Raw genomic sequence first — 27,110 nt, 5'->3', positions numbered from 1 at the left:
TGGTGTTAGAAATAACTCTTGGGTACCAATGGGCAGAGAACAGGAGAGAGTCTCCTGGGTGTTGGTAATTTTCCATTTATTGACTTGCTTGTGTCTGCTTTGTGATGATAATTTATTGAGAGCTCTTTGCTTATGATTTGTGTAATTTTCGGAGGTGTGATATTCAATAAAAACATTTTTAAATGGATGTGATCAAACACAAAATAGTTGAGCCCAATGGATAACGGACATTTGGTAGTTTTTCATACTATTCTCCCTATTATTGTGCATATTTTAAAATTTCCATTATAAAAACCTTTTTTTAAAAAGGCAATACAGATGTAAAAAGTTCTCTACTTTCAAGGAAACTGATTGGGCGGATCTGAGTATTTTTGCAACACTAGCAGTTGCTTTTCTGTCTCACATATCAATATTTTTTAGGTCATGCTTCACCCCTCCTTTCATCTTCTGTACCAACCACTGATTTGAAAGATCCGGTAACAAGACAGAATTCAAGACAGAGAGAAGAAGAGCTAGAATTAATAGATCAACTACGGAAAGTATATACATTGCCTTTGAGTTAAACGTTTTTAAGTGATATTGCTATAACCCATGATCCAGGCATCACTTTTTCATTTGACTTACACATTTTTAATAGAATCAACAACTGTCCATTGTGTGCTGTGATGCCCATTGTGTGATGAATTTTTTCAGCTATCTACTAGGAAAATGAGATGGGTTACTTCATAAAGCTCAACCCCTGGCCCTACTTATGTAAAATTTTTTTTCTGCTTCAATGTAAAGAAATCTTGTTAGATTTAATAAAATTAATGTATATGTGCACATATACATACCACACTTACATCATATGTAGTGTTTATTTTAAAATTGATCTAGTTTTTTGTTTTTTAATCAGAAAATTGGAAATGGATTCTGTTGTGGAACTTGGCAGCACTGTCACCTGACTGCCATACGTACATACATACATTGACCATACACGTATATATGTATATGTGTGTATATAACATTGGGTCTCCTGAAATTATTGACTTAGGATAGAAAGATAAAATAAGAGATTGTGGTACTTAAGTTATTTGCTTTTTATCTTGATTTTTAGCATATTGAGTACCGGTTGAAGGTATCTCTGCCTTGTGATCTTGGAGCAGCTCTAACCGATGGTGTCGTTCTTTGCCATTTAGCCAATCATGTGCGGCCTCGATCTGTCCCAAGCATTCACGTTCCCTCACCAGCTGTAGTAAGTTTAATGCTTAAAAAAAGTTGGCTTTTCACCAGACATTTGTTAAGAGGCAGGCATTATGTAAGTGCTAAGGATACAAATATGAATAGAGTCTAGCCCCTGCCTTCTGAGTCTTACTTCTGCTAGAGAAAAAACAGGCCTGTAAACAGTAACTTAAATCTGTGTGCTGTTATAAAAGAGTTGTGTCAGAAGTGTGCTATGGGAATACAAAAAAGGGACCACTTCAGCGCTGCCTGGAAAGTTCAGGAAAGCCTTGCCAGCAGAGGAGGAGGTAAAATTTGAACTAATTCTTTAAGTATGAGTAGAAATTTGTCAGCATTACAGAGAGGGAGAACGTCATCCTGGACATAGTATTCCGAGATTAAAAAGCTAAGGAAGATCATGACATATTAAAGGAATAACACCTTACCCCTAAATATTTCTGAGAATGTCCTAGGCCACTTTGCTCTTACCCATAGCTTGAAGCCAGGGATTGTAGGATGTGGGCGCTAGACCCTGTTGGTGGGAGTGGGATATGATTCATTCACAGAGCTCCCTGTGGGATCAGCCTGAAACTGAGAAGAGACAGCTATGAGCCCTTAACAGCCAGCAGGGAGTGGGGATAGGAAAGGAGGATAGATGCACAGGCTGAGTAGAGACACTGAATGAGACACCAGTAGCATTTACAGGTTATCCCCAGTTGTTGCATATCCCCAGTTGTTCCAAGAATATCTTTTCATGGCTGTTCTGCCTCCTCTGCCCTCACCAATACACAGACACACAGCAGGATATAATCAAGGTTTCCACATTGCATTGATTATTACTTGATGTTGTAACATCTCTTTTGATGAGTCTGAATGGATACTGAGCATTTGTAACATGCTTAGCAGTGTCTAACCTTTTCAGAATCTCATTTTCTGGTCATTTGTTGTTATTTAGCACATGGCTTCCTGATACAAATCCTTTAGTCTTACTGCAGTTGTATCCAGGCCTCTGGATTGCCACTCTGGATATTCATCTTGCTGCCTCTCCAGATGCAAATCCTTTAAGCCTCTCAAGGACCTTTTATTCTAATTATAAAAGCTGCTTTGTTACCAAGGTCCCAGGAGACTGATATGGCCCTTTTCCTTCTAGCACATCCAAAAATAGAGTCATGCATTTGCTTCTAAAGAACATAGGTGGCCAATTTTTATTTAGTGACCTCAGAAAACAGGCTTTCAGCTTTGTATAGAAAAGACAAAGAGGAGTAACAGTACTGCCAAGTCAACTATGCTTCCAAGACTTGAAAGACTTGGTTTGGGGTCCTGAGGTGGTGATTGAGAGAATAGGAATTGGCATGCTATTTGGCAGTGCCAGAAAGGGAAGGGCTTATTCATACTTTGCATTCTTCCTAGTTTCTGTCAACTGAGAAACAATGTTTTTTATTTCATTTTTTTAAAAATTTTTTATTTTTACTTTATTTTGCTTTACAATACTGTATTGGTTTTGCCATACATTGACATGAATCTACCACAGGTGTACATGAGTTCCCAATCCTGAACCCGCCTCCCACCTCCCACCCCATATCATCTCTCTGGATCATCCCAATACACCAGCCCCAAGCATCCTGTATCCTGTATCGAACACAGACTGGCAATTCATTTCTGACATGATAGTATACATGTTTCAATGCCATTCTCCCAAATCATCGCACCCTCTCCCTCTCCCACAGAGTCTGAAAGTCCATGCTATACATCTGTGTCTCTTTTGTTATCTCACATACAGGGTTATCATTACCATCTTTCTAAATTCCATATATATGTGTTAGTATACTGTATTGGTGTTTTTCTTTCTGGCTTACTTCACTCTGTATAATAGGCTCCAGTTTCATCCACCTCATTAGAACTGATTCAAATGTATTCTTTTTAACGGCTGTGTAATACTCCATTGTGTATATGTACCACAGCTTTCTTATCCATTCATCTGCTGATGGACATCTAGGTTGCTTCCATGTCCTGGCTATTATAAACAGTGCTGCGATGAACATTGGGGTACACGTGTGTCTTTAATTCTGGTTTCCTTGGTGTGTATGCCCAGGAGTGGGATTGCTGGGTCATAAGGCAGTTCTATTTGCAATTTTTTAAGGAATCTCCACACTGTTCTCCATAGTGGCTATACTAGTTTGCATTCCCACCAACAGTGTAAGAGGGTTCCCTTTTCTCCACACCTTCTCCAGCATTTATTGCTTGTAGACTTTTGGATTGCAGCCGTTCTGACTGGTGTGAGATGGTACCTCATTGTGGTTTTGATTTGCATTTCTCTGATAATGAGTGATGTTGAGCATCTTTTCATGTGTTTGTTAGCCATCCGTATGTCTTCTTTGGAGAAATGTCTATTTAGTTCTTTGGCCCATTTTTCGATTGGGTCGTTTATTTTTCCGGAATTGAGCTGCAGGAGTTGCTTGTATATTTTTGAGATTAGTTGTTTGTCAGTTGCTTCATTTGCTATTATTTTCTCCCATTCCGAAGGCTGTCTTTTTACCTTACTTATAGTTTCCTTTGTTGTGCAGAAGGCTTTAAGTGTAATTAGGTCCCATTTGTTTATTTTTGCTTTTATTTCCAGTATTCTGGGAGGTGGATCATAGAGGATCCTGCTGTGATTTATGTCAGAGAGTGTTTTGTCTGTGTTCTCCTCTAGAAGTTTTATAGTTTCTGGTCTTAAATGTTTAGATCTTTAATCCATTTTGAGTTTATTTTTGTGTATGGTGTTAGAAAGTGATCTAGTTTCATTCTTTTACAAGTGGTTGACCAGTTTTCCCAGCACCACTTGTTAAAGAGATTGTCTTTAATCCATTGTATATTCTTGCCTGCTTTGTCAAAGATAAGGTGTCCATAGGTGTGTGGATTTATCTCTGGGCTTTCTATTTAGTTTCATTGATCTATATTTCTGTCTTTGTGCCAGTACCATACTGTCTTGATGACTGTGGCTTTGTAGTAGAGCCTGAAGTCAGCCAGGTTGATTCCTCCAGTTCCATTCTTCTTTCTCAAGATTGCTTTGGGTATTCGAGGTTTTTTGTATTTCCATACAAATTGTGAAATTATTTGTTCTAGGTCTGTGAAAAATACTGCTGGTAGCTTGATAGGGATTGCATTGAATCTGTAGATTGCTTTAGGTAGTATACTCATTTTCACTATATTGATTCTTCTGATCCATGAACATGGTATATTTCTCCATCTATTAGTGTCCTCTTTGATTTTTTCCTAAATATTTTATTCTTTTCATTGCAGTGGTGAATGGAATTGTTTCCTTAATTTCTTTTTCTATTTTCTCATTATTAGTGTATAGGAATGCAAGGGATTTCTGTGTGTTGATTTTATATCCTGCAACTTTACTATATTCATTGATTAGCTCTAGTAATTTTCTGGTGGAGTCTTTAGGGTTTTCTATGTAGAGGATTATGTCATCTGCAAACAGTGAGAGTTTTACTTCTTCTTTTCCAATTTGGATTCCTTTTATTTGTTTTTCTGCTCTGATAGCTGTGGCCAAAACTTCCAGAACTATGTTGAATAGTAGCAGTGAAAAGTGGGCACCCTTGTCTTGTTCCTGACTTTAGGGGAAATACTTTCAATTTTTCACCATTGAGGATAATGTTTGCTGTGGGTTTATCATATATAGCTTTTATTATGTTGAGATACGTTCCGTGGAGTCACTAACAGTCAGACACGACTGAGTGACTTCACTTTCACTTTTCACTTTCATGCATTGGAGAAGGAAATGGCAGCCCACTCCAGTGTTCTTGCCTGGAGAATCCCAGGGACGGGGGAGCCTGGTGGGCTGCCGTCTATGGGGTCACACAGAGTTGGACACAACTGAAGCGACTTAGCGGCAGCAGCATGTTCCTTCTATTCCTGCTTTCTGGAGAGTTTTTATCATAAATGGATGTTAAATTTTGTCAAAGGCCTTCTCTGCATCTATTGAGATAATCATATGGCTTTTATTTTTCAATTTGCTAATGTGGTGAATTACACTGATTGATTTGCGGATATTGAAGAATCCTTGCATCCCTGGGATAAAGCCCACTTGGTCATGGTGTATGATCTTTTTAATGTGTTGTTGGATTCTGATTGCTGGAATTTTGTTAAGGATTTTTGCATCTATGTTCATCAGTGATATTGGCCTGTAGTTTTTTTTGTGGCATCTTTGTCAGGTTTTGGTATTAGGGTGATGGTGGCCTCATACAATGAGTTTTGAAGTTTACCTTCCTCTGCAATTTTCTGGAATAGTTTGAGTAGGATAGATGTTAGTTCTTCTCTAAATTTTTGGTAGAATTCAGCTGTGAAGCCGTCTGGACCTGGAATGTTGTTTGCTGGAAGATTTCTGATTACGGTTTCAATTTCCGTGCTTGTGATGGGTCTGTTAAGATTTTCTATTTCTTCCTGGTTCAGTTTTGGAAAGTTGTGCTTTTCTAACAATTTGTCCATTTCTTCCACATTGTCCATTTTATTGGAATATAATTGCTGATAGTAGTCGCTTATGATCCTTTGTATTTCTGTGTTGTCTGTTGTGATCTCTCCATTTTCATTTCTAATTTTATTGATTTGATTTTTCTCCCTTTGTTTCTTGATGAGTCTGGCTAATGTTTTTTCAATTTTATTTATCCTTTCAAAGAACCAGCTTTTGGCTTTGTTGATTTTTGCTATGGTCTCTTTTGTTTCTTTTGCATTTATTTCTGCCCTAATTTTATTTCCTTCTACTAACTCTGGGGTTCTCCATTTCTTGCTTTTCTAGTTGCTTTAGGTGTAGAGTTAGGTTATTTATTTGACTTTTTTCTTGTTTCTTGAGGTATGCCTATATTGCTATGGACTTTCCTCTTAGCACTGCTTTTATAGTGTTCCATGGGTTTTGGGTTGTTGTGTTTTCATTTTCATTCATTTCTATGCATATTTTGATTTCTTTTTCGATTTCTTCTGTGATTTGTTGGTTATTCAGAAGCGAGTTGTTCAGCCTCCATATGTTGGAATTTTTAATAGTTTTTTCTCCTGTAATTGAGATCTAATCTTAATGCATTATGGTCAGAAAAGATGCTTGGAATGATTTCAATTTTTTTGAATTTATCAAGGTTAGATTCATGGCCCAGGATGTGATCTGTCCTGGAGAAGGTTCCGTGAGCACTTGAGAAAAAGGTGAAATTCATTGTTTTGGGGTGAAATGTCCTATAGATATCAATTAGGTCTAACTGGTCTATTGTATCATTTAAAGCTTGTGTTTCCTTGTTAATTTTCTGTTTAGTGGATCTGTCCATAGGTGTGAGTAGGGTATTAAAGTCTCCCACTATTATTGTGTTATTGTTGATTTCCCCTTTCATACTTGTTAGCATTTGTCTTACATATTGTGGTGCTCCTATGTTGGGTGCATATATATTTATAATTGTTATATCTTCTTCTTGGATTGATCCTTTGATCATTAGGTAGTGGCCTTCTTTGTCTCTTTTCACAGCCTTTGTTTTACAGTCTATTTTATTGGATATGAGTATTGCCACTCCTGCTTTCTTTTGGTCTCTATTTGTGTGGAATATCTTTTTCCAGCCCTTCACTTTCAGTCTGTATGTGTCCCTTGTTTTGAGGTGGGTCTCTTATAGGCAGCATATATAGGGGTCTTGTTTTTGTATCCATTCAGCCAGTCTTTGTCTTTTGGTTGGGGCATTCAACCCATTTATGTTTAAGGTAATTATTGATAAGTATAATCCTGTTGTCATTTACTTTATTGTTTTGGGTTCAGGTTTATATGCCCTTTTTGTGTTTCCTATCTAGAGAATATCCTTTAGCATTTGTTAGAGAGCTGGTTTGGTGGTGCTGAATTCCCTCAGCTTTTGCTTGTCTGTAAAGCTTTTGATTTCTCCTTCATATCTGAATGAGATCCTTGCTGTGTACAGTAATCTGGGCTGTAGGTTATTTTCTTTCATCACTTTAAGTATGTCTTGGCATTCCCTCTTGGCCTGAAGAGTTTCTCTTGAAAGATCAGCTCTTATCCTTATGGGAATCCCCTTGTGTGTTATTTGTTGTTTTTCCCTTGCTGCTTTTAATATTTGTTCTTTGTGTTTGATCTTTGTTAATTTGATTAATATGTGTCTTGGGGTGTTTCACCTTGGGTTTATCCTGTTTGGAACTCTCTGGGTTTCTTGGACTTGGGTGATTATTTCCTTCCCCATTTTAGGGAAGTTTTCAACTATTATCTCCTCAAGTATTTTCTCATGGTCTTTCTTTTTGTCTTCTTCTTCTGGGACTCCTGTGATTCAAATGTTGGAGCGTTTCATATTGTCCTGGAGGTCTCTGGGATTGTCCTTATTTCTTTTAATTCGTTTTTCTTTTTTCCTCTCTGATTCATTTATTTCTACCATTCTATCTTCTACTTCACTAATCCAATCTTCTGCCTCTGTTATTGTACTATTTGTTGCCTCCAGAGTGTTTCTGATCTCATTTATTGCATTATTCATTATTATTGACTCTTTTTTATTTCTTCTAGGTCCTTGTTAAACCTTTCTTGCATCTTCTCAATCCTTGTCTCCAGGCTATTTATCTGTGATTCCATTTTAATTTCAAGATTTTGGATCATTTTCACTATCATTATTCGGAATTCTTTCTCAGGTAGATTCTCTATCCCTTCCTCTTTTGTTTTGTTTGGTGGGCATTTATCCTGTTCCTTTACCTGCTGGGTATTCCTCTGTCTCTTCATCTTGGTTATATTGCTGCGTTTGGGGTGGCCTTTCTGTATTCTGGGAATTTATGAAGTTCTCTTTATTATGGAGTTTCCTTGCTGTGGGTGGAGTCGTATCAGTGGCTTGTCAAGGTTTCTTGGTTAGGGAGGCTTGTGTCAGAGTTCTGGTGGGTGGAGCTGGATTTCTTCTCTCTGGAGTGCAATGAAGTGTCCAGTAATGAGTTATGAGATGTCAGTGGTTTTGGAGTAACTTTAAGCTGCCTGTATATTGAAGCTCAGGGGTGTGTTCCTGTGTTGCTGGAGAATTTGCGTGGTATGTCTTGCTCTGGAACTTGTTGGCCCTTGGGTGGTGCTTGGTTTCAGTGTAGGTATGGAGGCGTTTGATGAGCTCCTATCGATTAATGTTCCCTGGATTCAGGAGTTCTCTGATGTTCTCAGGATTTGGACTTAAGCCTCCTGCTTCTGGTTTATAGTTGTATTTTTACAGTAGCCTCTAGACTTCTCCATCTATACAGCACCATTGATAAAACATCTAGGTTAAAGATGAAAAGTTTCTCCACATTGAGGGACACCCAGAGAGGTTCACTGAGTTACATGGAGAAGAGAAGAGGGAGGGGGTAGTTAGAGATGACTGGAATGAGATGAGGTGGGATCAAAAGAGGAAGAGAGCAAGCTATCCAGTAATCACTTCCTTATGTATGCTCCACAGTCTGGACCGCTCAGAGATGTTCACGGAGTTATACAGGGAAGAGGAGAGGGAGGAAGTAGACAGAGGTAGCCAGGAGGATAAAAGAGGGAAATGAAAAGGAGAGAGACAGATCCAGCCAGTAACCAGTTCCCTAAGTGTTCTCCACCGTCTGGAACACACAGAGATTCACAGAGTTGGGTAGAAAAGAGGAGGGGGAGGGAAGAGACAGAGACAACCTGGTGGAGAGAAAGGAGAGTCCTAAGTAGGAGAGAGAGGTCAAGCCAGTAATCTCGCTCTCAGGTAAAATTGGGTACTGAAGATTGGGTTTTTAAATGTACAAAATTGACAACAAATACCAAAAAGCAAAGATTAAAAATCTAGAGTAGAGGCTGGATTTTCAAAAATACAGTATTAAAGAAAAGAAGAAGAAAAAACAAAGTCACGAGAATTATTAAAAAACAACAACCACAAAAAATATATATACGGCGTTTGCTTTAAAAATAGGGTCCTTTTTTTTAAGTGTTAGTAGGTTATAAAAATAAAAATTAAAGGAGAAATAGAGGACTTAAAAATTTTTTTAAGTTTTTAAAAAAAAGAAGAAAAAAGAAAAAGTAAACAACATCAAAAAAAAAAGAATGATTGTAAAAATAGTAAAGATATGTCTGGGACTTTCTCTGGTGTTGTGGGCAGTGTGGGGTCACTTCCAAGGTAGTTCCCTGTTTTTAGCTTCTTCTGTTTGCTGGTCTCTTCAGTGTCTGATTTCCGCCCTGACACAAGGGGGCGGTGGTGGACACTATTTTTTATTTTTAGGCTCACTTTTTCAGTCATGCTGTGGGAAGGGAGGGATGCTGAAAACAAATGACACTGGCGTGTGCTCGCAGTGCCTCAGCCACTCTGGGCCTGCCCCTGCTCAGGGCGCACACCACTCAGGCTCTATGTTTTTCTGCCGGGAACTGTCTGAGGCCGGCCCTAGGCTGCATGCACCTCCCCGGTCTAAGCCGCTCAGGCTCGGCTCTCGGGTAGCCCTCAGAGGCGCAGATTCGGTTGGGCCTGCATTTTGTGCCCTTCCCAGGTCTGAGTAGATCAGGTGTTTGGCAAGCACGGTCACTGCGACTTACCGCCTTTCCCGTCCCTGCTGCTCAGTTTTCTGGGTGTACTGCTGGCTCCCCTTCTCAGGCGGATGGTGACTGTCCAGAACCCTAAGAAGACTTAGCAAAGAAGCCTGGTTGCAGTTTGGTAGGTAATGCCTCTCCGGGGCTGTGATTGCCCCCTTCTAGCCCTTACGGCTGGCTGCCTGTCACTGGAGGGAGATGGTCTGCAGCCGGCTATTTCTGTTCCGCCCTTTGTTCTGTGCGCAGTCCTGGCGGTGTCTTATGTTAGAGCTTTTCACGTGGTAGCTATCCCACAGTCTGGTATGCTAGCCCAAGTTAGTTTGCTCTGCTTATATTCTGGGCATTCTGGCCCGATTCTTAAAAAACAGTGCAGCCCACGCCTCCCTGCCCAGCCCCTGCTTGCTAGTGGCGGATGCAGGCGTCTGCACTGCTTTTCCGCTGGGGGAGTTACCGTTGGGCTCGTAATCTGTTGGTTTTAATTATTTATTTATTTTTCTTCCCTATTATGTTGCCCTCTGTGCATTCAAGGCTCGCCACAGACTTGGCAGCGAGAGTGTTTCCTGGTATTTGGAAACTTCTCTCTTTTTAAGACTCCCTTCCTGGGACGGAGCTCCCTCCCTACCTCCTTTGTCTCTTTTTTCGTCTTTTATATTTTTTCCTACCTGTTTTTGAAGACAATGATCTGCTTTTCTGGGTGCCTGATGTCCTCTGCCAGCATTCAGAAGTTGTTTTGTGGAATTTACTCAGCGTTGAAATGTTCTTTTGATGAATTTGTGAGGGAGAAGGTGGTCTCCCCGTCCTATTCCTCTGCCATCTTAGGACCGCCCCCTAATGTTTTTTAAAAATAAAAAAGAAATCTGTCATTCTTCATATATGCCAGGGAAATACTTAGGAAGTAACAAGGAGCTCATGTGGAAAGTGAAATTTGAGAGTACAGGTGACTGAGGATCTTTATCTTGATCACCCAACAGAGTGCCTTTCATTTAAGTATATAAAATACATATAAGAAAAATAAAACTATTTTATAAATGTTAAACCACTTAGAGAAATTAAACACATGGACCTTCTTATTATCAAAGAAACAGGGATATAACATTACATTTTGTTGTTGTTCAGTCCCTAAGTCATGTCCAACTCTTTGCAACCCTGATGGACTGCAGCACGCCAAGCTTCCCAGTCCTTCACCATCTCCCAGAGCTTGTTCAAATTCATGTCCATTGAGTCGGTGATGCCATCCATCCATCTTGTCCTCTGTCATCCCCTTCTCCTGCCTTCAGTCTTTCCCAGCATCAGGGTCTTTTCTAATGAGTCTGCTCTTCACATCAGGTGGCCAAAGTATTGGAGCTTCAACTTCAACATTAGTCCTTCCAGTGAATATTCAGGATTGATTTCCTTTAAGATTGACTACTTTGATCTCTTTGCAGTCCAAAGGACTCTTAAGAGTCTTCTCCAAAACCACAGTTCAAAAGCATCAATTCTTTGGCATTCAGCCTTTTTTATGATCCAATTCTCACTTTATACATGACTACTGGAAAAACCATAGCTTTGACTAGACGGACCTTTGTAGGCAAAGTAATGTCTCTGCTTTTTAATATGCTGTCCAGGTTGGTCATAGCTTTTCTTCCAAGGAGCAAGCATCTTTTAATTTCATGGCTGCAGTCACATCTGCAGTGATTTTGGAGCCAAAGAAAATAAAGTCTGTCACTATTTCCACTGTTTCCCCATTTAGTTGCCATGATCTTCATTTTTTGAATGTTGAGTTTTAAGCAAGTTTTTTCACTGTCATCTTTTACCTTCATCAGGAGGCCGTTTAGTTCCTCTTTGCTGTATGCTGTAAGGGTGGTGTCATCTGCATTATCTGAAGTTATTGATATTTTTCCCAGCAATGTTGATTCCAGCTTGTACTTCATCCTGGCATTTCACATGATGTACTCTGCATATAAGTTAAATAAACAGGGTGACAGTATACAGCTTTACTCCTTTCTCAATTTTGAACCAGTCCGTTGTTCCATGTCTGGTTCTAACTGTTGCTTCTTGACCTGCACGCAGGTTTTGCAGGAGGCAAGTAAGGTCGTCTGGTATTTCCATATCTTGAAGAATTTCCCAGTTTGTTGTGATCCACACAGTCAAAGGCTTTAGTGCAGTCAATGAAGCAGAAGTAGATGTTTTTCCAGAATTCTTTTGCTTTTTCTGTGATCCAACAGACATTGGTAAATTGATCTCTGGTTCCTCTTCCTTTTCTAAATCCAGCTCGTACATCTGGAAGTTCTTGGTTCATGTACTGTGAAGCCTGGCTTGGAGAATTTTGCTAGCATGTGAAATGAGTGCAATTGTGCAGTAGTTTGAGCATTCTTTGGCATTGCCCTTCTTTGGGATTGGAATGAAAACTGACCTTTTCCAGTCCTATGGCCACTGCTGAGTTTTCCAAATTTGCTGGCATGAGTGCAGCACTTTAAGGATTTGAAAGGATTTGAAGGATTAGCATCATCTTTGAGGATTTGAAATAGCTCAACTGGAATTCCATCACCTCCACTAGCTTTGTTCGTAGTGATGCTTCCTAAGGCCCACTTGGCTTCGGATTCCAGAATGTCTGGCTCTAGGTGAGACATTGGCTTCCATGCCTGATACTTAAACCAGCAGATGAATTTGAACAGCTGAGTTTGTTAACCACTTTGGGAAATGGGATTCATATTTCTTTCTCACAAGATAACCCACTTGGCAAAAATTTTATCACAACTTTAGGTCATGCAGTGCAGCTATATTCTAGTTATCAAAGATATTTTCAGAAAAACAAGTTTAGTAGTGATTTTCCTATGAGAAATTTTCACCTTTTGGAAAATGGTTCTTTAATCCAATCTTTCAAAATTCAAATACTTAAATTTAAATATAATCATTGAATAGCGACATGATACATCTGTAGTATTTTTATGGGCAAGGGCTGTTGATTTTATTATTATTATTTTCTTTAAGAAGACTGAAAGAAAATGAACCAAAGTGCTAACCGTGATTATACTTGATTGACTGAGCTGTAGGTAATTAATTTTGCTATTCCTCCACATGTTCTTTGGTGTATATTTTAAAGTAGAAAAAAATTAGACAGCCATCCTCCTAAAATTTCTCTGTTTAGTACTTGCTTTGTAAAAATCAAAGCCCCGTGTCTATAAAGTAGGGAGTGGCATACTGTGGGTCATAGGCCAGTACCTATTTTTGTAAATAAAGTTTTATTAGGACACAGTCACTCACTTGTTTATATATTGCCTATGGTTGCTTTCAATCTCTTAGCAGATTTGAGTGGTTGCAACAGATCATATGGCCCTGAGGCCTAACATGTTTATTATCTGATCTTTAAGAAAAAGTTTGCTAACCCTCCAATCTAGAACATTGAATTTATAAAGCCATTGGCAGGAGTGTTTTTAGTTAGCAGATTTTTTTAAACTTTGCTAATAATACTGTTTCTTTTGCAGCCTAAATTAACAATGGCAAAATGTAGACGAAATGTGGAGAATTTCCTAGAAGCTTGCAGAAAAATCGGTGTACCTCAGGTAATAAATCTTATAGGATACTTCTGTGCTAAGCTGATAATTACTAACCTGATTGTATTACTAGAGTCAGTTATTATGCTTTTATCAGTTTTCCTCAATTATTTCCAAGAACCAAGCAAAGAAATAATATACATATTAATTAATTTCAGTGTTATAGTAAGTAATTAGTACCAAGTAATCAAAAATAGTTATTTTGAAATTTTCTAAGTATCCCCACTTGCTCATTGACTTGTAGACAACTTCATACACAGTAGAGGCTATGCTTCAGAATATGTGCTTCTTAGACTAAGAATGCTTCAGTTGGCTTCAGTTTTTTAACACTTGCTTTAATACTTTTTAAAAATGTTTATTTTGAAATAACTTTAGACGTTGAGAAATGTTGCAAAAATGGCACAGAGAGATGACTGTATACAGTTCACTTATATATTCAACTATATACAGATTCCTGGACTGTTAACATAAGCATAAACATAGTATGTCATCCAAAGTAACAAACACCTAGACAGCGTTGTTGACTAAGTTACAGATTTTACCAGTTTTTCCTACTAAAGCTCTTTGGAATTGAAAATACAGGAGGCCATTTTTAGGCACTGTTCCTGCTCTTGAGGGTTTTTTGCCTCCAGATTCCTCAGTTACAGCTTTATTGCTCTTTAATGGTACAAATAGTTAAACTTTTACCCTTTAAAAAACAATTAAATGTGGTATCCTTAAAAAATATTATATATAATGACATAAATAGATAAATTTAACGAAATAAAAACTGGTGCCATTTGATGCTTTCTTCATTAATCATAACCATTAAAGTTCTTGTCACCATATTTTGTTCAGTATTCAAAGAGAAAAACGTGACTCTTTTCTGTCACCTTAATTAGCTGTCAGAAACCCAGTATTGGCCTCAACTTTTAACAACTCCACTGTTTCTCTCGAAGCTAAGCTCTCGTCCCAAGGGCTTTCACTGACAGTGACTCATTTTACCCAATTCACCATTCCTCTCTTTAACTAACATGAATTGAGAAGATCAAAGCATCACTTGTCCAATGGGCACCTTTCCCTTTCAACTTTTTTATAAACGGAAGCGAGCCCAGCTACACAGAGCAGCTGCATTAGGCAGTGTGAACTCCCATGAGTGTTTTTCTCCTTGTATTAAGTAGATTTTGATTCTACTACTTACTTTTCACTTTTTTCTTTTTTGTTTTATTAAGCTGAGTTATAAAATAACTGAAATGCACATTTAGTGATAGCAAGGATCGTTTTTGTTCCTGTGGACAAATTGAAAGCAAATTTGTCGTCTGCATATCGTACTGATTTCTAAAGGCTTATCATCTCTTTTAGAACAAGCCATATTTAAGCATATTGAGAGCATTAATAAGATTTCTAGATAAATAGCCTTCATTTCCCCATATTAACAGACAGTTTATAATATTCCCATGTACAGTTTAACATTCAGGGTTTCCCTTATGCCTACTTAATTTGTTCCTACCAGACCATCACAAGCATGCCCAGTAGCTTCCCCAGTTTCTTAGCACAGTGTCTTTGAATAAGAGAATGTGGCACAGGTTGGTGCAGGGAATGGGAGCCAGAGGGAGACTAAGGGTGATTAAAAAGAGGCAGTGCACACCTAGAGAGAAGGGTGCTAAAAGCAGCCCCACACAGCTAGACGCTCTGGCACACTTCGCCTGTGTCAGACTGTTGAAGGACTTCTTACAGTGTACATGCACTCTGGACTTTACAGAACCATCATCTGTCTCAGATTTAAAGTCCATACACTGAAAGTCTTTCAGAATGTAACTGCCATCAGTCAACAAAACCAAAAACAGTGTGCCTTTTATTTTTTAAATTTATTTTAAATTGTCTGATAATCACTTCACAGTATAACTGTGCTTTTTAAAGCATGCATGTTAATCCACTCTTTGCCAACAGTGGTTAACAGTTTTTATTTGAAGGCAGGAGACAGAAAAAAATGCAATTTAAAAGACTGGGTGTTTCTCCAGGGTGGTTTTAGACTGGAGTTCTTAACACATCCTCCCTCCCATCCCTCCTCCACCAGAAAGAGGAAGTGGACATTCCACACGGGCCACCTCGTCCTTCTCCACTTCTGCCTTTCACCCAAGCTCACCACCACCATCACTACCGCTTTTAGATGTGTTCCTGTTCTGCTGCTACTTCTGCTAAAACACTTAATTGTTTGCCTAAAATGAAGAAAATTAATAAATACAGACTCATAGCTTTAAACTCACATTCTCAGGTCCTTCTGCCATGGAAGAGGAGAAGAAACCTATACGTCTTCTTCTCCATTTGTTCTCTCCTACTTCTGGGCATTATGACCTTTACCTAAACACAACCACCTGCTGTGTTTGACTTGTAAATAAAGTCAGGGATGTAATAATGATCATTTGAAAACAGATAACATGTAGTATTGAAAAAATTGTCAGATCCTCTGTCCAGAAAACATGTGTAAAGATGAACGATTTCCCTTCTCAGTGTAACTTTTTATATGTTTACAAGTTAAGTTCTGAAACACTGAAGAATGCCAGTGACTATTGAAAACCTCCAGTAAGGCTAGGGATGTGGATATTCTCTTCTATCACATGACGCATTCAAAAAACGATAACGGGTGGTAAAAACTTCTGAGTCCAGTATATCATGTCCTAGAGTTATTATCTGTTACGTGTGAAACAATATTTTACTGTTACCAAGTCCAGTAATGCTTTTAATTGCTTAATCTGTAAACTGGAGGGTTTGGATGATCTCTAAAGCCCCTTACAACTCTAGATTAATAATTAGTAAACTGGACTTGATTTGATTTTTAGAGAAACACCAAGTCATTTAGTACAACCTGACTTCCAGGTAATAAATTTCCCTTGATTATCATACTTTCTTCATTCTTTGAACCTTCATGACTCACCTGGCTTTCTCTGAAAATTTCCCCCTCTTCTGTCCACCCCAAGGTTTTGTTCTTGCTTTCTGACCTATTCTTCTTTTGTTAATGGGGAAGAAGGAGCCAAGAAAGAGGGTGCCTCACCCACTCACCACCCTCAGGCCTCATATAACCCTAAGTCAGCATCCACCTCTGTTTATTTTATCTTGAATGTTCACTAGGCACCAACAATTTTATTCTGCTATTTAGTAGTAAAATCAAGCTCAGCACATAGAGGATTCTTTGTGGGTTTGTTTTTCAGCATTTTATTTTGATTCATCATAATAAAAAATGTTATAGGGCATGTTTCTTTGAATATGATTGAGATGGTCATATTGAATTCTATACTCAAATCTGTATTTCTGATCCACTGACTATGTTTTTCTGTTTTCCTTTCCTGCTCACACTTTGGACAGGACAATCTTTGTTCCCCTTCTGACATCCTTCAGCTAAACCTCAGCGTAAAAAGAACTGTTGAAACACTACTTTCTCTTGGGGCACATTCAGAAGAATCCAGTTTTGTCTCTCTATCTATCCAGCTTTTGGGTTTTGTGGCATTTTATTGTACTTTAATGTTAACTCTCTGTATGCTTTATTACTGGATCTTCCCCCTCTAGCCAAAAGAGCGCATTCCAGTGATTTTTCCACCTCATTCCTATACTTGGTAAAGGAGGTTTGTTTATCATTCAAAAGTATTTACATATGTGGGTTTTTTTTTTTTTCTGGCCATCAAAGAGCTAATCAATAAAGTAGATAAATCCTGTCCTCTTGTGCCCAGATGAACAGTTCATGACATTAGGAAGCATTTTTGATGCTGCTGCTGCTAAGTCGCTTCAGTCATGTCTGACTCTGTGCAACCCCATAGACAGCAGCCCACCAGGCTCCCCCGTCCCTGGGATTCTCCAGACAAGAACACTGGAGTGGGTTGCCATTTCCTTCTCCAATGCATGAAAGTGAAAAGTGAAAGTGAAGTCCCTCAGTCGTGTCCTACTCTTAGCGACCCCATGGACTGCAGCCTACCAGGCTCCTCTGTCCATGGGATTTGCCAGGCAGGAGTACTAGAGCGGGATGCCATTGCCTTCTCCGCTCCTGGCCTGAGAGGCCTTGTTTCTCTCATCATGAATGCTGAGCAGGTTCTGCTAATACAATCATGAGCCTGTTGTTAAAATGCAACCTATAAGTTTGTTTCCAAATGGCATAGTAAAATTTCCATCTGGCTGTTTTTCCATGCCTCAGCAACAACTTAAGTACTGAAACTGTGAGAAATATTAAAATTACGATTTGCTGAACTTTCCAGCAGCTGTTCATAAGGAAACAGTTGTACTCTTTCTGTTCTGGGAGGGCACCTGGTCACTTAGATCTCCATATTGAACCGTGCCCTGAAATCCTGAAATCTCTTTTTATTAGTAGGCACAGGCCCACCTAATAATTATTTGCTGTCTGGACATCTGGAAGGCACTGGCCATTTAATCTTAATAATTTTAATTTGATTAGGATGATCAGTCCAAAGAAATGCTGGTTCCCTAGATTGCTATTCTGAGCCCATTGTGTACACTGAAAACAGTACACAAGCCAGGTATCTGGAGCTGCCCTCTCACGGGTTGGCACCTGTCAGCACATTTATTCTGTTTTGTTAAACTTCATTTCTAGAATCCTATTTAGAATTTAAAATTGGAATTTATGTATTTTCCAATATATTTGAACCGTGTTAATTGGTAAACTTGTATTTGATAGGCTGTTGAGATGATATCTGAACACTCTCGGGTAAAGTATTAGGCAGCAATCTCTGTTTTGTACCCAAGGCAATGAATATTGTCTCTTTCAGAATGTTTGGTATGTTAGCCTCTAGCCTTAATGCTTGAAACTACTTTATATTGCATTCAGATTCTGGTTCTCGTAAACAGTGTTTCTGAACATTCAGGAATCTCCTGAACTCTGTTAACAAAATTGGACAACTGAACTCAGGTATGAAGGGAGATTGTGAGAAACATAGTAACATCATGTAGAAGTCAGTCTGAGGATCTGATTGCTTTGGTTTCTTTCATATTAAATGGGAAAAGTGTTTAATACATTAAAAACTGTTTACTGTCAATGCTGGGACATTGAACACTGTTGAAAAGTTCAGTTTTATACAGTAGCAGTCCCTTTCAGAGTTTGGGGGAGACGTTTTTAAGGTGTCTCTGAGTCAGAGATCAGTTCTGTCAAGTTTTGTCCCTTTAAAAAACCACTGATAATACACATGGTGTGGTGTGTTGTTTGGAGGGCGTGATGGTGCATAAGTCAGCTAGAAGGCAAATGTGCATCTGGAAAGCATAAGCCACTGAGGGAGTGTCTAAACCATGGGCTCCCAGGTCGCAGGGCACTCCTGAAAGTGGAGATCAAGGAATCTGCCTCAGAGGAAATATGTGTCTCCCCCAAAAGCAGAACACTCTGCAGGTTCATAGTAAGTATAGTTAATCTGTACTTGCAGTTGTACTCAAAAGATTTACACAACGTTGCTAGTTTTATAAGATCAGAAGTTTCCATTTATCTTGTTTTATCAAGGTAAGTATTAAAAAGAAAGTAAAGCAAGAATACCAGTAACTGCTCATAATACATACTTGTTATATTTTTCATTGCAACTGGTTTTGTAAAACTTCCTGTTTTAAGTGCCAGTGAAAAGCTGGGGAATATCTTCTTTGATAAATATGTATAGTCACTTCTTCAGTAGAGCCAGAATTCCACTTTCATTCCTTTGAGAGTAATCATTCTTTCATTTAATCAGTGACATATGTTATTATGATATGCCTTTTTTTCTTGTATGAAAGGATTAACCAAACACATTAATGAGGAGATAAGAAAGAAGCAATTTAACTTCCTTAAGCAAATACATAAACACTTTTCAGATATACATTAATTAAGATGTTCTTGACTAAACTCACATCATTGTTCTCCAGCATAATTTAATCCATTAAATACCAGGATATGAAACACTTTTTCAGGTATGATTACTGTATTTAAATTCTATAATTCAGATTTTTAAGTGATTCAAACTGGACCTTCCATTAATTACCCAGTGTAGTGTGGGTAGGGGGGGATTTTCTCAAATACATCTAAATCTCAAGAATATACTTCAGTTTCTTCCTGTGATGCCTGTCTGGTATGAGAACCCTGATTCTCATAGTCAGGACTATAATGTAGATAGTGGCCATTCCTGTCTCGTGCAGTCTGAGTTATGCCATGAAACTCTCTTGCGTTCTTGTGGTTTGTAATTTCCAACGCATCTTCTCCTAAAAATATTGTATCTTTAGGCTTAAGCCATCTGGTAACTTGGAACTGGTTTTCTGTTTTCACCTGTCTCATTTTACTGATCTGATCTGCATTGCTTTTTTATTCATCAAGAATGAAGGATGTTGCTTTTACTCCATCATAGTATGTTTATCCTCTGTTGTATGCATAAGTGTATGTGACTTGTTTATTTTCCGATATTCAAAATAATCTGTATGTACTTTTAGTTGTATTAATAATAATAATAAAAAAGTGACAGTGAGTGTCAGGTACCATTTCTGTATAACTCATATGAACAGAGGTCAGATTCCTAGCTACTGACTTTTCATATCTCAATTCATTATTATGAGGGAGAGAAGAGATGCTTATTTTTTCTTTTCACTTCTGTGACGTTCATCCTCTTTTCTCTTTTGTTTTTATGTCACGTTGTCCCATTTCAGGAGCAATTGTGTTTGCCTCTCCACATTTTAGAAGAGAAAGGTTTGGGCCAGGTTGCCGTGACGGTCCAGGCTCTCCTGGAGCTTGCCCCACCCAAGCAGCAGCAGCAGCACCAGTTATCTGCTGTGTAAGGACTCCCAGCACCTTGGGCATTGGCCTGGCCAAAACGGAACAGGACAGCGTGACCGCTGCTGCCCGCCGTCTGCTTAACAAAGCGCTTACGTGTTCTTAAAAGGGACTGTTTCCATGATTCCGGACAGGAATATTTTGCTTCATTTCTCCATTTTAGGGGAGGTTATATCAACTTGCTTTGAATTGTTTATGAAGACATGGTTGGTTTTCACAAATGAAACTTCATTACTGAGAACCAACACTGACAACCAGCCTGGCTGTGCTTTTCTAGAGTGGGCTCTTTTATATACTGCAGACTGACTTCTCAGAAGGGTATTTGGCTCTCTGGCAGGCACAGACATGCTTTTATTTGTACCTGTTTCCAAGCCCTCTGGAATCCACAGGTTTCTAACACGGTTGTTCATTAGAATCTCCTGGAGAATTTGTTAAAATACAAATTCCCATCCAGAGGGTCTACAGTGAGCCTGGGTATCTGCATTTCAACAACCATTCCAGGTGTTCCATGTAGTGAAGACCATTGTTCCAAACTAGATATTTGTATAATTTGGGGGAGTGATGACTCCACTGTGTTTCTCTGCCACACTGAAGATCAAAAGCTATATTATACTTGGACTGTTCTGTCCAAAAAAATGTAAACACTCCAGATTCTGCATAGTGAACCAGTGAAACAAATACTGTGGTATTTAAGGCCAGTGTCCTAGGTCTCCCCCTAGCACCACTTAGAGGCTGGACCCTATATCATCCCACTGTTATTCTAATCAAGCACTCTACACACAGGTTCCAGATCTTCAGGCTGGTAGCATGTGGCACTCGGCATCCTGTGTGTTGACTTCTCCGAGCACACCCCTTCTCCCCTCCTCCCATGCTGCTACCAGGATACCTGGATCTGTGAACATCTTCCATTCACACACGGCAGATTCACTTCCAGCTCCCCAATTAACGGATGACTATGAAAATAAAGGAAAAGCCAAATTTCTTATATTTCTTTCAGCTAACGGCCAGTTTCCATAGCTGAATTAAAGCACTTGTAGCATTTTAAAACAGCTGCTGTCTTTTCATTCTACCAGTGCCTTATTAACTAAACTGTGAGTGCAGTAAAATGACCCAAGGCTCAGACAACACAAAACCTTTATTCAGATCTAAGCCACTTGGGTCTTTTTCCCCCTATATTTTGAGCCCCTTTTAGTTGTTACTGATATCTTCTGGTATTCACTGCCTTTGTAAACCAAGTAAATAGAGTAAGTGAAGATACTAGTTATCTAAGTTTTTTCCTGTTGTTAATTGTTCTGGAGTTTCTTTACCAGTGCATGCATTTAAGCCTAAGTCCTCTCTTTTTTATCATGTAGCAGCATTTAAAAGTAACTTTGGATAAAGTCATGTTGTGTATCTGGTCAAGGTAATGTTTTCTCCTTGTCATCACAGGTTTAACCTTATATAATACAAAACATCTGAGCTCAACGCCCAATCCTTCAGGGTCTTTACAAAAGTAAAATGTATTTTAAGTGCTTAGAGCCAGACTCCATTATATTTACATTTCCAAACAGACCCACCAATCATACAGCTTGTTTAGAATTTAACTATAAGTATTTTTACTTCTAGTCAATGTTAAACCTTAGTATAATCTCCAGATTATAGAGAACAGTTTGAAATGAAACTCAGCAAAGGCCACTATTTGTCACATATTATGTAAGGAATAATCCCAATCAACATACACAGTGCAACATTTGGAACATTTGTGACTAATTTTCCCATGGGACTAATTGGACTTTTTAATTTATTTCAAATTCTATACTTCGCATGAAACCTTATTCATATATTTTACCAAACTAATTCAAATTTATGTTTGAATTGTTAGAAAATATTTGTGTACAGTTTTGGTTAATAATGAAAGAAAAATATAAAATATATTAAATGTCTTTTCTATGTCAAGATCAAAACAAGTCATGTTGGAAAATTTTTGTACCCAGTATTTTGTATGTACCTTTTTTCTTTTTTTTAAGCTGGAAAGAAAATTTAACAGTTAGCCTTGCTAGACTCTAACATAAGCTGAAGATGGCTTTGTAACACATCCACCTGACCGTTTATGAGCTTCCTCCTGAAGCAGCGAGCATCCTGACACTGAGGAGTGAATGGAGAAGAGGCTGAGTGCCCGCCCACCAGGGCCCCTGCCAGCTGCGGAGACTTTAAGCCAGCAGGCTTCTGGGCTTTGAAACTCATACTAGGTTAGCACTCCAAACAGTTTTCTCTGGAAACAACTCATGGGAGGAGGGGCCTCTGTATTTGACTAGAATAGAGTAGGACACTTAGTAGCTGTAGGTCACTTTCCTTAATAGCTTTTGAAAATATAGTTTCACAGCTAATCAAGGAGTCTGATTTCTCTACTTGGTAACAGTCCAGCAATGACTAATGATAGATGACTGTGCTGATGAGTATGATGAATTTTTTAAAACTAAGTGCTTAAATGGTTATAGAAATGAAGGAAAACATGGATATTTAGAAACTTTTTATATACATATTGCAATAAGATGGTTTATAGCAGATTTCATTTTATTTCTGAAAATGTTATAAACATGTAATTAGTAAAAAAAAATTTTGTAAAACACTGTCTTATATTTGTATGTGTGTAAATATAATGCATAAGTTCTAAGAATAAATATGTCAGTATCATGTATGTTATTTTAAATTGCCTGTATGCCACTTTACATATTAACATTAAAATAAAAGACAACACTTCAGTAGCATAAAATTAAAGGCTGATGTAAAAATGTTCATATCTAAAGTATGGTTTCCTTGGAAAATAAAAGGGTAAATTCTCTGATGGAACATTGGTACAAACTCGTAATAGCCCCTTGAGATCAAAATGTACTTTTTTTAAGGAAGTGTAGAGACAAGTATTGTCTTATATTTGGAGTTAGATATGGCTTACTTTTGAAATATTACATATCTGGAAAGCTTTTCTCAGGAACTTCCAACTGTTCTATAATTGTCTTAATGTTCCAAGACAGTTCTGTTCTGATTAATTGAGCCAAGAGTGACCCCATGCGTGGGCTCATGTTCTTTTAAAAGAACATGACTAAGCTTGTGCCAGGTAAAAGTTAGGATTTTCACATGCGTTACCTTTTTCAGTCTTAATACCCCATAAGATGACAGTCATTGAGTAATAAGCAAAGCAGCTATAGGCCCTGGTATCTCACTTATCAAAAATATCTCCAAACTCATCTCCCCAGTGACCTGTATCTTCTGTCTTTCCTATGTATGGGTTGTGTATCCTGACATCTCATTTCTATCTTCCATTTATCATTTATATCCCTACCTATTTTCCAGAAAAGGAGCTGAAGCAGCTTATAATAAGATACATGTTCTTATGTGACATTCCCCATAAAAAAATAGTAAAGTGATAATAAATTTAAAAGGCAAGCACCAACCTTTATTAAAACTTTACTGTGTATGTATTATGCTAGACTCTTGATAAACACCACCTTGTAGTTCCTACTGAACACCTCACTTTTGCTTTTACTACTAAGTATCATTTTTCGTGATAGGCAAATTGAATAGTCAGAATCAGACGTTACAGGAATTACGTTTTAATGCATCACTATAACTAAGATTATGTGCTTTTTTTTTCTGGTGAACAAGAGCAAAAGGAATCTTCACAAGACTTCTAAAAATACTTCTTCCCAGCAGTTGTTTTTTTTTTTTTTTTCTCAAGTTATGAAGAAGCCCTAAATCACAGTATAATCCTAATTCAGGGTTTGAAAACTAGTATAGCAGGCAAAGTGACCTAGTGTAACCAAGCCTCATCTAGGAGTATCCAAATAAGAAACAACCCATAGGTGAGTTATCTGTGATGGTAAAAGATATTTCTTAACTCCGTTCAGGTCCTTCTTCCCATCTCCAGAGCACCAACAGAAAAGATAACTTGGTCACTTCTTGCCTCTTCTCTTGTCCTTCTCTTTGCCTTTGCCTTTTACATCCTTGCTGTCATCTTTGTCCTTAGGCATTTTGAAACCACCAATTTCTCTCCGTACCACAGTGCCTCGCCACCAGGCCTGGAGCTGAAAGAGAACAGGGAAGTGAGTATACTTTGTAGTATGCCTGACAAGCTGCATTTTTTTCTACGTAAGGGGATGGTTTTTTCATAAAATAACTTCTGTGAAGATGCTCTCTGAGACGCAGAAATGGCCAAGCATACCTTAAAGCAGTGCTAGTCTGTTCTGCCTCTTGAAGTCCTGTACTCTAAAGTTCTCAAAGAGTAAAAATAAAAGGAATCTGATTAGGCCTGACTTTTCCTTTGCATGTAGAAACCTGATTACCTTGTACTGCTGTTCTTAAAAACATTCAGGTTCCCCAAATCAAAAAACCATTTACTCCAAAAGGGATGCTAGTTACCTGAACCATAGGTAACTCTGTCAAAAATGTGCAGATAAACTAAACTATAGATGATTCAAGGTTTCCTGGTGCATTTCAATCTCTAATGATAGATTCAGTTCAGTTCAGTCGCTCAGTAGTGTCCAACTCTGTGATCGCATGAACCGCAGCTTGCCAGGCCTCCCTGTCCATCGTCAATTCCCGGAGTCCACCCAAACCTATGTCCAGCAAGTCGGTGATGCCATCCATCCATCTCATCCTCTGCCATCCCCTTCTGCCCTCAATCTTCTCCCAGCATCAAGGTCATTTCCAATGAGTCAGCTCTTCGCATCAGGTGGCCAAAGTATTGGAGTTTCAGCTTCAACGTCAGTCCTTCTGATGAACACCCAGGACTGGTCTCCCTTAGGATGGACTGGTTGGATCTACTTGTAGTCCAAGGGACTCTCAAGAGTCTTCTCCAACACCACAGTTAAGAGCATCAATTCTTCGGCACTCGGCTTTCTTTATAGTCCAACTCACACATCCATACATGACCACTGGAAAAACGATAGCCTTTACTAGACAGACCTTTGTTGGCAAAGTAATGTCTCTGCTTTTCAATATGCTGTCTAGGTTGGTCATAACTTTCCTTCCAAGCAGTAAGCGTCTTTTAATTTCACAGGTGCAGTCACCATCTGCAGTGATTTTGGAGCCCAGAAAAATAAAGTCAGCTACTGTTTCCACTGTTTCCCCATCTATTTGCCATGAACTGATGGGGCCGGATGCCATGATCTTAGTTTTCTGAATGTTGAGCTTTTAAGCCAACTTTTTCACTCTCCTCTTTCACTTTCATCAAGAGGCTTTTCAGTTCCTCTTTATTTTCTGCCATAAGGGTGGTGTCATCTGCATATCTGAAGTTATTGATACTTCTGGCAGTCTTGATTCCAGCTCATGCTTCCCTCCAGCCCAGTGTTTCTCATGATGTACTCTGCCTATAAGTTAAATAAGTAGAGTGGCAATATACAGCCTTGACGATATACAGCCTTGACGTACTCCTCTTCCTCTTTGGAACCAGTCTGTTGTTCCATGTCCAGTTCTAACTGTTGCTTCCTGACCTGCATGCAGATTTCTCAAGAGGCAGGTCAGATGATCTGGTATTCCCATCTCTTTAAGTATTTTCCACCGTTTATTGTGATCCACAGAGTCAAAGGCTTTGGCATAGTCAATAAAGCGGAAATAGATGTTTAAGGATCAGAACTCACCTTCAAAAAGGATTTAGTTAGCTCCCTTGAATATCTTGGTCATTAGATACAACTGTTGTGAATACAGTCTGGGCTGCTTTAAAATCAGACTAAACCCCAAAGACGGAGCAAATCCACTAATGAAAATAAAAATGGCCTTCAGCTACTTACAGTTTTGCTCTAAATCGAGGAAACTCAACAAATAGAAAACACCATAGAAGCTTAATTAAACACTTGCTAACTGTACATCTGACTCTCCTAATGGAAAGCTCAAGTTTGGGTTTAAATACCTGGTCCTGAATGTATTACACTTTAACGCTTACTTCCTTAGTTCACCCCCTTATACACATCCCAAGCCACAGCTTGCACACCACAGGGCCTCAGCAGATGCTCTTTTGGAGAGAAGGGCAATCCTCAACAGTACAGTTTCAGTGCAGCTGATGTTATATTTGCTTGAAAATATTTCCCACAATCTGACTTGCCAGTTTCACCATCACTAATAAATACAAGTTCATATAAAACTTCAGTTTCTTAACTACTACTTACCCTTTTGACTTTTTTGAGAAAAGCTCTTATCAAAACCTAGCAGATAGTCTGGGCTAATATAAATAGACCTAAATCAAACCCCTTATCATTATACAATGGAAGTGAGAAATAGTTTTAAGGGACTAGAGTGCCTGATGAACTATGGACGGAAGTTCGTGACACTGTACAGGAGACAGGGATCAAGACCATCCCCACGGAAAAGAAATACAAAAAAGCAAAATGGCTGTCTGGGGAGGCCTTAAAAATAGCTGTGAAAAGAAGAGAAGCAAAAAGCAAAGGAGAAAAGGAAAGATATAAGCATCTGAATGCAGAGTTCCAAAGAATAGCAAGAAGAGATAAGAAAGCCTTCCTCAGCAATCAGTGCAAAGAAATAGAGGAAAACAACAGAATGGGAAAGACTAGAGATTTCTTCAAGAAAATTAGAGCTACCAAGGGAACATTTCATGCAAAGATGGGCTCAATAAAGGACAGAAATGGTATGGACCTCACACAAGCAGAAGATATTAACAAGGGTGGCAAGAATACACAGAACTGTACAAAAAGGATCTTCACGACCCAGACAATCATGATGGTATGATCACTCACCTAGAGCCAGACATCCTGGAATGTGAAGTCAAGTGGGCCTTAGGAAGCATCACTACGAACAAAGCTAGTGGAGGTGATGGCATTCCAGTTGAGCTATTTCAAATGCTGAAAGATGATGCTGTGAAAGTGCTACACTCAACATGCCAGCAAATTTGGAAAACTCAGCAGTGGCCACAGGACTGGAAAAGGTCAGTTTTCATTCCAATGTCAAAGAAAGGCAATGCCAAAGAATGCTCAAACTACTGCACAATTGCACTCATCTCACACACTAGGAAAGTAATTTTCAAAATTCTCCAAGCCAGGCTTCAGCAATATGTGAACCATGAACTTCCAGATGTTCAAGCTGGTTTAGAAAAGGCAGAACCAGAGATCAAATGGCCAACATC

The 27,110-nt window shown here is 38.7% G+C and overlaps 2 protein-coding genes across 17 annotated transcripts in view; one reads left to right on the top strand and one right to left on the bottom strand.

Moving 5' to 3' along the window:
* The window catches only part of LRCH3 (leucine rich repeats and calponin homology domain containing 3), a 105,804-nt gene extending 84,859 nt beyond the window's left edge, over nt 1-20,945 (top strand). For 7 of the 13 annotated variants that reach the window (XM_069556461.1, XM_069556481.1, XM_069556491.1 and 4 more), the window contains 4 exons: nt 421-539; nt 1,097-1,234; nt 13,174-13,251; nt 19,876-20,945. In XM_069556461.1, coding sequence (XP_069412562.1) covers nt 421-539; nt 1,097-1,234; nt 13,174-13,251; nt 19,876-20,004 — 464 coding nt within the window. In that variant the 3' untranslated portion in view covers nt 20,005-20,945. Of the gene's footprint in view, nt 1-420; nt 540-1,096; nt 1,235-13,173; nt 13,252-16,584 lie in introns of all 13 variants that reach the window. The other 6 variants (XM_069556438.1, XM_069556457.1, XM_069556452.1 and 3 more) reach the window with 2 other exon arrangements.
* Nucleotides 20,946-23,406: 2,461 nt separating this feature from the next.
* The window catches only part of IQCG (IQ motif containing G), a 46,068-nt gene continuing 42,364 nt past the window's right edge, over nt 23,407-27,110 (bottom strand). For all 4 annotated transcript variants that reach the window (XM_069556505.1, XM_069556502.1, XM_069556513.1 and 1 more), the window contains exon 11: nt 23,407-24,060. In XM_069556505.1, the coding sequence (XP_069412606.1) occupies nt 23,929-24,060 (132 nt within the window). In that variant the 3' untranslated portion in view covers nt 23,407-23,928. The remainder of the gene's footprint in view (nt 24,061-27,110) is intronic.

This window comes from Ovis canadensis, chromosome 1 (assembly GCF_042477335.2).
Source record: "Ovis canadensis isolate MfBH-ARS-UI-01 breed Bighorn chromosome 1, ARS-UI_OviCan_v2, whole genome shotgun sequence".
Taxonomy (NCBI): Eukaryota; Metazoa; Chordata; class Mammalia; order Artiodactyla; family Bovidae; genus Ovis; species Ovis canadensis.
The sequence above is the reverse complement of the archived record's forward strand: the minus strand, read 5'-3'. Positions and strand labels throughout refer to the sequence as shown.